Source organism: Pundamilia nyererei, unplaced genomic scaffold (assembly GCF_000239375.1).
Source record: "Pundamilia nyererei isolate P.nyererei 1_Seehausen unplaced genomic scaffold, PunNye1.0 scaffold00033, whole genome shotgun sequence".
NCBI classification, from domain to species: domain Eukaryota; kingdom Metazoa; phylum Chordata; class Actinopteri; order Cichliformes; family Cichlidae; genus Pundamilia; species Pundamilia nyererei.
This window is the reverse complement of record NW_005187434.1, coordinates 3,352,089-3,361,249: the sequence shown is the minus strand read 5'-3', so window position 1 is coordinate 3,361,249 and position 9,161 is coordinate 3,352,089. Positions and strand designations below refer to the sequence as shown.

Here is a 9,161-nt window from a genome sequence, read left to right as displayed (position 1 = left end):
ATGCACAAATGTTGAATGATCATACACAGTTGGAAAGAGCTGACTTATAAGACGTACTATGTATGTGGTTGATCTTTATCCACTTACATAAAAAGCTATTAGGTGAAAAAGCCATGTCCGTCTCTGCAGCTGTATTAAAGATGGATGGTTTCCAGAAACCAGCCCCTGCTCCTATGTAGTTATAATGGACTATAATGAAAACGCCTCAGATTGCTGGAAGGCCTGATTATACGCTAATTAATGCAGTATTTATATTTATTCTATTATCCTTTAATTTATATCCTTTAAATACCCGAAATCGCTATTTGGCATTTAAATTTTCAGTAAATGTCTATGTTTCAACAACTGAAGTGGTGCAGTGTGTTTGCTTACTTACTCATTTTTGATTGAAGGACACGGACTCGAAAGAGGAACCTTGTTTAGGCTTGTATTTTAAATGGGAATGAAAACAGCGTCGGACCGATGCTGGCGTGAGGAAAGCTTCCTGTTTTAAAGGGAGTCTGCTCTGAGTGACTTTCCTTTTAAGACATTTATTTATAATTTAGCAGGTCAAGAAGTGATACATTTGGTAAGTCATGCTGCCATTGATTGCGACACTTGTCGCCATTTTTATAACATAAATATCGTTGCGGTTAGCGTAAGTTAGACAAACGGTCAGCTGAATGGGTCCAGCTAACTAATCGGTATTAGGAGTACATATTATTTTGTATGAAGGATTTTAAAACCACTGCGTTAGCCTGTTACTGTGACGTGTCACCTACGATATGAATACTTTTGTCAGCTGTACTCAAGAGATAAGCTTTGATGTCTGCGTTGCGTTCTCTGTTAGACTGACACACCCTCAGCACACAGCATTTCTTTTATGCTTTTTAGGAGCTAACCTAGGATCGCCGAGGCAGAGCCATGCCTTTCCTCCATGGATTTCGCAGGATAATTTATGAGTATCAGCCGCTGGTAGATGCTGTCATGTGTGTTATTGGACTGGAAGAACGACATGACATTGGCGAGGAAAGGTAAAGCTGGCTATTCAGTTACAGTCCTCTTTTGGCAGTGCTACACTGCCGTAATTAATTGAACATGTATCAGATAACAGACAAACATTACATACAAGGTGCTTCTTTCTTCTCCTGTCAGGAGTTCTGAGGAAGAATCCGCAATTTCTAGGTCTCTGGTGGAGCTCCTGGAGCAAGAATCCCAGTCAGAGGTGTTTGTGGAGGGGATCAGCTATGCCCTGTTCAAAATGGCAGAGCGAGGTCTGGTGCAGCCAGCAAAAATCCTCCTACGCTACGGAGCTGATCTCAACTTTGAAGGTTAATAACAGTTTGGAGTGCGTTTTAGATGATGTGAATGTTTTTAACTTGACACTGTATACACATTTGTTTATGAAACCTTGCTAAAGAGAGAGAGAGTTCATTTTGTGACTGTGCTTAATGTCATTTTTGAAATTTAAAAAGCAGAGACGAAAGAAACACTCTTCAGCTAAGGTGTGATTGTTGATTTTGAATCATTTGTCCACCAGAGGGCACTCTGCAACTTCATGTTTAGAGCACTACAGACACAACAAGGAGTGCATTGTCTTATCTTAAAAAGGACGTAGAAGGTATATCTGATTTTTAAATCATCATATATCAATATCGGTCTTAAAAATCCTATGTTGGTCCGATTCAAATCAAGCGTATGTACCAACAAGCGCAAGCAAGCTGCTACAATACAAAATCTGTAGGATGAGAAAACAAATTGGAATAGTTTTCCTGGCAGTTTGGAGTTCATTCAGTGTCTTGCCATACTAGCAAAATTTTCAGCAGCAGTTCCAATATCAGAATCACAATCAGCATACTTTATTAATCCCTAAGGACATTATGTGGGTTACAGTTGCTCTAGTATAAATAACAGAAACGGACTAGACTATTTAACAATACAGTATGTTACAGATTTAAGAAATAGCACAATATATACAAATCACTAAATAATACAAATCAAGGATTGACAGAGGTGATTATAAATAAATATCACCAGTGCTGACAGGAATGTTACAGAGTAGAAAGAGCGTGTGCAAAAAGGATGCAACTATTGCAGTGTTTACAGTGTATTAGATGGAAGAGTTGTACAGGGAGATGGCCGAGGGCAGGATTGATTTCCTGTGTCATTCAGTGATCACGATATGTCATATCATGATACGTGTACTTCAGAACATCAGATTCAGGTCCACTCAGTCTTTTGTCAGTGAGCGTATTACTTAGGCTACGTTCACATTGCAGGCGAAAGCGTATCAAATCCGACTTTTTTGACCCTATGCGACCCATATCCGATCATGGTATGACAGTGTGAACGGCACAAATCCGATATTTTCCAATCCGATCTGGGTCACTTTCGTAAGTGGTACTGAATCCAATACATATCTGATGTTTTAGAAAGCAGCTGCTGTTTGAACGGTCATGTCGCATCAAATCCATCTTTTACGTAACTGACACAAGACAGACGCCAATTATCTGTGCCGGAGAAGCGCCCGATAAGACATCATGAATGCTTCCTGGCCATCCCGTGTAGATGTTAGTGAAACTGTTGGGAAGACAGTGTTGGAGAAACATGAACATTTTCTTTGTACTGTATAATCTGCAGATTCTGACAGACATTTCCAACTATCCTTTGAAGCACCGCTCCTCTCTAAAACAGCAATAAGGATATTTATTAGGCCATATGTAAATAACAAAATAACTTTATAACTTAAAGCAAAATTGGGAAACGTAAAGTCCAAAACAAGTCTTTATATTAAGAGCCATCAGTCAAACAATACTGTTTGGTCTGGATCTAAACAGAGCGCGTTGTGTGTGACGTCTTCTTTTGCGCATGCGGGCCGCTTTGAGGGTTCACACTAGAGCGCGTTTGCTGTCACGTTTTATTTGTAGTGTGAACAAGCAGACAAAAAAAATCGGATTTGATCAAAAAATCTTAATTGAGCATTAACACCTGCAGTGTGGACGTAGCCTAAAATGTGTGTTCAAGCATCATAAGTGAACTGATGTAGGCCCAGACTGCAGGAAGGGACATCACTAGGAGATGGCAGATGTCATTAGCAGCAGCTTCTGTGGTTCAAGCTCCAGGTCACGATGCTGGCAGCACCACATTTTTACAGGAGTCTCCACTGCTCTGGATAGTTTACCTTCTGTTTTCAAAAGCTGAAAAAACAATGTGTGTGTGTCATTTCTGTGCTACTGATTTGGTTGCTGACACAAAACCAAATCCAACACTCCCAGTATGCCGGTAAGCAACAGAAATGTTGGTTAGGCAATGAACTATAGCCAGTTATTTGCCTTCAAACATATTTGCATCACGTTATTAATGACAGGGCTGCTTTAAGAATTCTTTCACAGGAGTGGCCATATGGGTGGCACACTAAACACAGAATTTCTAGTTTTTATTATGCTGTTGTTAAATATTGGATACTTGAAAAATATGGCAAAAAATAGATAAAGAAAAGAATTATATGCCTAGTTAATTTCATGCTATTAAAGTTGATATCACTGAAAATGGGTGCATGTGAAAACCAAATAAGCAAATTTTGGGGGGTGGCCAGTGCCCCCCCTGGCCCAATAGCACATTTGTTTCTTGTAACTGAAATTTTGCAAGCTGTTGCAAATGATCTTCAAAGTGCTGAAGAGTGTTTTTGGCTTTCTAGCATTCATCTCATTCCCTCCTGCAATAGTCCATTTTCTCTTATTACACAGATTGTTTTTAATGACTGATACAAACAGGAGACCACTGCCATTTTTCTACATGTAACAAGTAGTTGCACATCCATAACGAGCCAGTTATCGTCTGTATATACTAGTGGGAAGTGCAGCATGTTTTTCTACTGTGATTAAACCTTCCAGACTAAGCCTAACTATGCTGTGGTGACCTCTGCTGGTTTCAGGCATGTGTTTTTCCCAAGGGTATGATTAGGGATTTCTTGCAGAGGCTGCTTCATTCACCTCTCACATTTCATAAAGTCCTCTGGCGAGAAACAAATGCTCCCCACATACCATGCAGTACGTGTTTACTTCCTGTGTCTTCATGTCTTTTCATGATCTCTCCTTTTGCTTGTCTTTTACAGTTTTTCTTTTATTGCTCATGTTCTCTGTTTGGTTTTATACTCTGCATGTAAGTGTACAGTAACTTTTATAGCTTTGCCCACACTCATTTAGGAACAGTGCTATATTGTCAAATCCTCGCCTGTCTGTTGCTTTTCATCTCTTTAATGAAGACTTTGTTTTATACACAAAATATTTGTTTTCATTTCTCAAGACCCAGTTTCATACTACAACCCACTACACATAGCAGTTTTGAGGAACAGGCCAAACATGGTGAAGCTGCTGGCCGGGCACGGAGCAGACATTGAAAAGAGGGACAGAGTGAGTAAAGAGGAATCCATGACTTCTCTTTTGATTGATTCTTTTTTTTTTTTTTTTTTTTTTTTTTTTTTTTTTTTTTTTTTTTTTTTTTATCAGTAGAGGAATTCTATGTAAACTCTGTTATTTCTGTAGATTCATGAGAGCAGTCCCTTGGACCTTGCCAGTGAGGAGTCAGAGAGACTGCCCTGCCTGATCGCCTTGCTGGACCTGGGTGCTGATGTGAATGCAAGGGATAAACACGGTGAGTTTACGATGGCCAAGCTTAATTGTAAAATTTCCATTCATACCCTTATTCAGTCATTCTGAAAGGCGATTGCTTTGATGTTGTCTTCAAAGGAAAAACACCTTTGCTCCATGCCTTGGCGAGCAGCGATGGAATCACCGTGCACAACACGGAGAACATCCAGCTGCTACTTGAGAGAGGTACTGACTCTAAAACGCACTCCAGGCACTTTTCCTTCTCATCTGCTTTTGGTCATTCAAATTCTTCCTCAAGCGGCATCACAGCTAAAATGCTGCACACAGGCTTTTTGCCACCTGCGCTCATTTTGAACCTGGAATAAACCATGGATCTGATTCTTAACAGAAAATTGAAAGTGGAGCAGAGCTAGTGCTGAGATCCCAGCATGAAGCGACTGACTAGTGACTTTTTTTTTTTTTTAACCATAAAAGGTTTCATCTTCTGTAGGCAGAAGCTTAAATTTATCATTAAACTTCTCACACTTACAAGTATTTTCATGTGCAGAGTGACTATAGGGTTGGGACTTTTTTCTTTTTTGATCTCGTCTGGTTCAGGTTTTTTTTTTTTTTTTTTAAACAAGTGTAATAAACACTTAAGTTTGTCCTTCAAAAGGCCAAACAAGGCTTGGACATTTTTGTGTAAACCAATGAATTTTACATTGCATAAAAAACCCTGCACATGACAATGTTTTGTATTTTTTATTTGGGCTCAAAAGTGGCCCCCAGCTGTTACTGACATTTTCACTGTGGCCAATTCTGGTTTAGCGTTTTTTTTCCTTTAAGTGTAATTCAAGAGTGGATTTTAGTTTTCTACTTCTCAAAGACAAATGGGGATTTCCAGCATTACAGGATGCGTAGTCATCAACATCAACACTAAAGATTTTTTTTATGGTCCAGCAGGGGTAGCTAATTGTCTGTCCGCTCCAGTCCAGACACGGTCCATCTGCCTGCAGTGAGCCACTCTTGCTGGTGATGTTACTGGTCCATCAGTCAGCTGCAGAGAAGAGCGAAGTTCTAACATACAAAGTGTTGCACGTGAAACAGAGTGTTTAGCCTCTGCCTGTGCTTTTCATGTCTCTTTGTTATGCAATAATATCAGTATTGGAAAAGTGGTAATTTCTTGAAAAGTTGAAATTGTTATTTTCCATCTAATTTTTCTAATTATAACATTTCACAAATTTATTTAAGATTACGTTTATTAGCTCTTCGAAAGATTGTAAGGATAAAATACATATAATGTAGTAAACAAAGGATACAACAATACGACAATACTTATGACATCTAAATAATTAATTGACTATAGAACTATAGAAGAAGAACATTATCCAAGCATCCGTCCGTTTTCTTCCACTTGTCCAATTCAGAGTTGCGGTGTGTTTAAATTGCAGCTGTCATAGGGGAAAGGGGCAGATCCGTGGGCAGGACTCCAGTCTGTCGCAGGGTTAAACGATATGGAAAAGTTAAAAATTAATTTCAGATACAAAAAGAAAAAGAAATAGAAAAAACTTATAAAAGACTTGCATAAGATGTGGCCTACTTCATATAGTGAATCATATAAGGCTTATATGATTTACTCATGAAAGTGGCCACTTTCATATATAGTTTTAGTAAGTATCCAAAACATACAAGTTTCATTTATATAATTTTTCAAGGGATCTTATATCTGTTTTCACTCTTATATGCTTTTCATACAAGTTTCACACAAGACAGATGCCAACTTTATAGGATTTATATATATCTTTTCCATATGGGCTGTATTGGTATTATATGCTTAAAATAAAGAAGGTATAAAAGACAGACCGCTCACTGTGAAATGGATTGCCTACATTTTCAAATTAACCATACAGTTGTCCAGAACAAAATAAGAGTCATTTTTATTTTAATAATTGTAAAAGTAGTACAAAGTTTATCACACCGTCCACTTCAGCCTCCTCTTGCATCCGTCCTGCGGTCTCTCTCTCATCCATCGTCCACACTGCGCCGTCTCAACTCTGCAGCCTTTCACCTCATCAGCTCTGCTCTCCGGGCCATGATACCCACACGTTTCAGCTGCTCTGCTCCAGATTTCACTTTTTATTTGATTGGTTCTCCACACTCTGGACTCTGTTCACTCAGCTACCATTCTCTGCTGCTCCACATCTCAGTATCCCACCCTGGCCTGTTCAGCCCTGCAGTCATTGTTCATCTTTTATCTAACCACAGTCTCCTATATAGCTCTGGGTCATCATAAAACAACCTTCATATCAAAATGTGTGTAAACAGTAAATGTTACTAGGAAACTCGACACGCATTGGTTTTTATTTTACATGAAAATATGATGATGATAATATATTATTAGATTATTGTTATTATCAGAATCATGCTGAGTAGATTTATTTATTTGCATGTAGTTGAATTAAGAATGTATTCAGCCTTTATTAAAAATGTTGCTAATTTAAAAGATCAGCTGTTACTTTGGAAGAGTCACATGAAAAAGATCTAAATTAGGATGTCAGTTTTTTGGCTGCACAAGGTTAACATAAGCCCTGCTGTCACTTATTAAACACTGGAAGAGCAAAGTGTATTTGGAAATAATGGAGGGATAAAGATCAAAAGCCAAACGGTATTTGCACAGCAAGAGAAACTGTGCAAATACACACAGCAAAAGAGGCCAGCTCATGTTTTTAGTTTGACTCTCAAGTTATCTGAAACCGTTCTGAACACCAGGGAGGGCCTGTATCTGATGCTAGCAATTTCCTTAATAGATGTGGGATTAGTTTTTGGAGCCTAAGCCTAAAAATGAGAATAGGTTATTTTTTTTAAACACGCAAATAGATATAACAGGACGTACTCTACTAAGACTGTTCAAATAACCCCTAAATTAACCAGTAAATACTGAGTTGTCTCAGTTTCAAAAGTGTTACAAATTTAAGCCTGTGTTGTAATCTGGATAAGTGCTGAGAGATGCTTCCTTTTCCAAAGGTGCTGACGTTCATGCTGCGACTGTAGACGGTGAAACAGTCGAGTCGTCGTTGGTGTTTCTGGTGAAGGAGGCGCTGGGGGCTTCGGTGGAGGATGCTGCTCAGATTGGTAACTTCTGCCTGAAAACCACACAGCTACTGCTGGCGAACGGCGTGGACCCCAGCTGCTGTCTGAATGAGGATGGCGAGCCTTCCCTGACGCAGACGAGCCTGGAGTACTTTGACCTGCTCTTCCCCTTGGCTGTGCTCTTAATTCAGAGCGGCGCGTCTTTGGTTTGCTCCAATCACAGTGACTCCTGTTGGTCAGGTTATAGCCTTCTCTTCCAGAGGCTCCAAACAGCCCTGCAGCAGTGCTCTGATCAAACTCACGCAGCCGAGCTCTTGGAGCAGGCAGAGATGTTGCTTGACCTGGTAAAGGTTCACAGCCCCAGGCTGCATCTCTCTTGCGGGCTGCAGCTCCCCATGCCTGGTCAGGAGTCTCACCCGTACGCTCAGGCTCTACTAAACCTGCACAAGCACGTAGCAGAGCGTGAAGCAAGCCCCCCTGCTCTGCGATGCCTCTGTAGGGCGTTTATAAGGAACCGCCTGAAGCCCTGGCCACTGGAAGACAGAGTCAAAGCCTTACCACTACCAGACAGACTCAAATACTTTCTTCTTCCCGAGCACACGTACACTCCAAAGTCTGGCTGGGACTGCTTCAAGCCCCAGCAGAGCCAGCGCTGACGGTATAAACTGCTTACTACTATTTGTGTTGCTTAAAATCTGAAGTGAAAGACTGAACAAACTCTGTAATAATTTGTGTAAAATATTTGAGGATGTGATAAGTGAAGCGAAGTCTAACATATCATTGAGGCCTTTGTTTAATTTCCAAATGTGTGTTGCCTGTGCCAATTTTACAGACAAAATTGTGTATATGTTTACTTTACAAATACAACATTGTAAGTACAGATTAGTCTTTGAGTTGTCACTGCCACAGTGAAATGCTGTAGAGGTGAAACATATAGACACGTTTATTTAAAAAAATAACATAAAATAAAATAAAAAATGCAGCACAATATGAAAGCCACCAGATGGCAGTGTTGCTCCTGCATTTTCAAAGGTAGCTCAGACTTTGGAAGACTTAACTATTCACAGTGCAACCTATTGAAGTTGTTCCAGCACAGTAGGGTCCATCTATATTTTAGATCCTCAACGTGACGGTGATATACTGTAGAATTTGTGTAACTTCAAGCTTAATATGAAGATGTAATGACAAGAATAATAACAATTAATAAAAACTTCCACCACCTGTGACCTCATTGCTTTGTGTAGCAGTTTTTGTTTTGCGTTTGTTTACACATCAGTGCTTATAATTTCCCAGGTAGTGGCAGTGCAGTGCTGAATGTGACTGTGACAGTGTACCGGTAAATAACAGGATAATTGGTGGTACACGTTTTCCTCATGGATGCGCTCAAACCACAAGCATCATTCGAGTGGTTGCTAAAATAAGGCACAGCAGAAGGAGCGCGCCCCTAGATGTGTATGTGACATAATGTAGCTTTGGTGGCTGCTGAGGTGGAAAGTTTTACCT

The 9,161-nt window shown here is 39.8% G+C and overlaps 1 protein-coding gene across 1 annotated transcript; it reads left to right on the top strand.

Annotated features, from left to right (window-relative positions):
- The first annotated feature begins 428 nt into the window (after positions 1-428).
- Positions 429-8,884, top strand: asb6 (ankyrin repeat and SOCS box containing 6). The gene is made up of 7 exons (XM_005729548.1): positions 429-568; positions 874-1,013; positions 1,135-1,310; positions 4,285-4,391; positions 4,524-4,632; positions 4,728-4,814; positions 7,593-8,884. The coding sequence occupies exons 2-7, from the start codon at positions 904-906 to the stop codon at positions 8,312-8,314; spliced, it is 1,311 nt and encodes a 436-aa protein (XP_005729605.1). The 5' UTR covers positions 429-568; positions 874-903; the 3' UTR covers positions 8,315-8,884.
- Positions 8,885-9,161: the final 277 nt, after the last annotated feature.

What these genes read in the sequence shown, in the direction of transcription:
- asb6 (XM_005729548.1), top strand. Translation starts at nt 904, where the DNA reads ATGCCTTTCCTCCATGGATTTCGCAGGATAATTTATGAGTATCAGCCG. An exon ending in AGCTGATCTCAACTTTGAAG is followed by an intron (nt 1,311 to 4,284) that starts GTTAATAACAGT and finishes TCATTTCTCAAG; the next exon opens with ACCCAGTTTCATACTACAAC. An exon ending in CCAGCTGCTACTTGAGAGAG is followed by an intron (nt 4,815 to 7,592) that starts GTACTGACTCTA and finishes CCTTTTCCAAAG; the next exon opens with GTGCTGACGTTCATGCTGCG.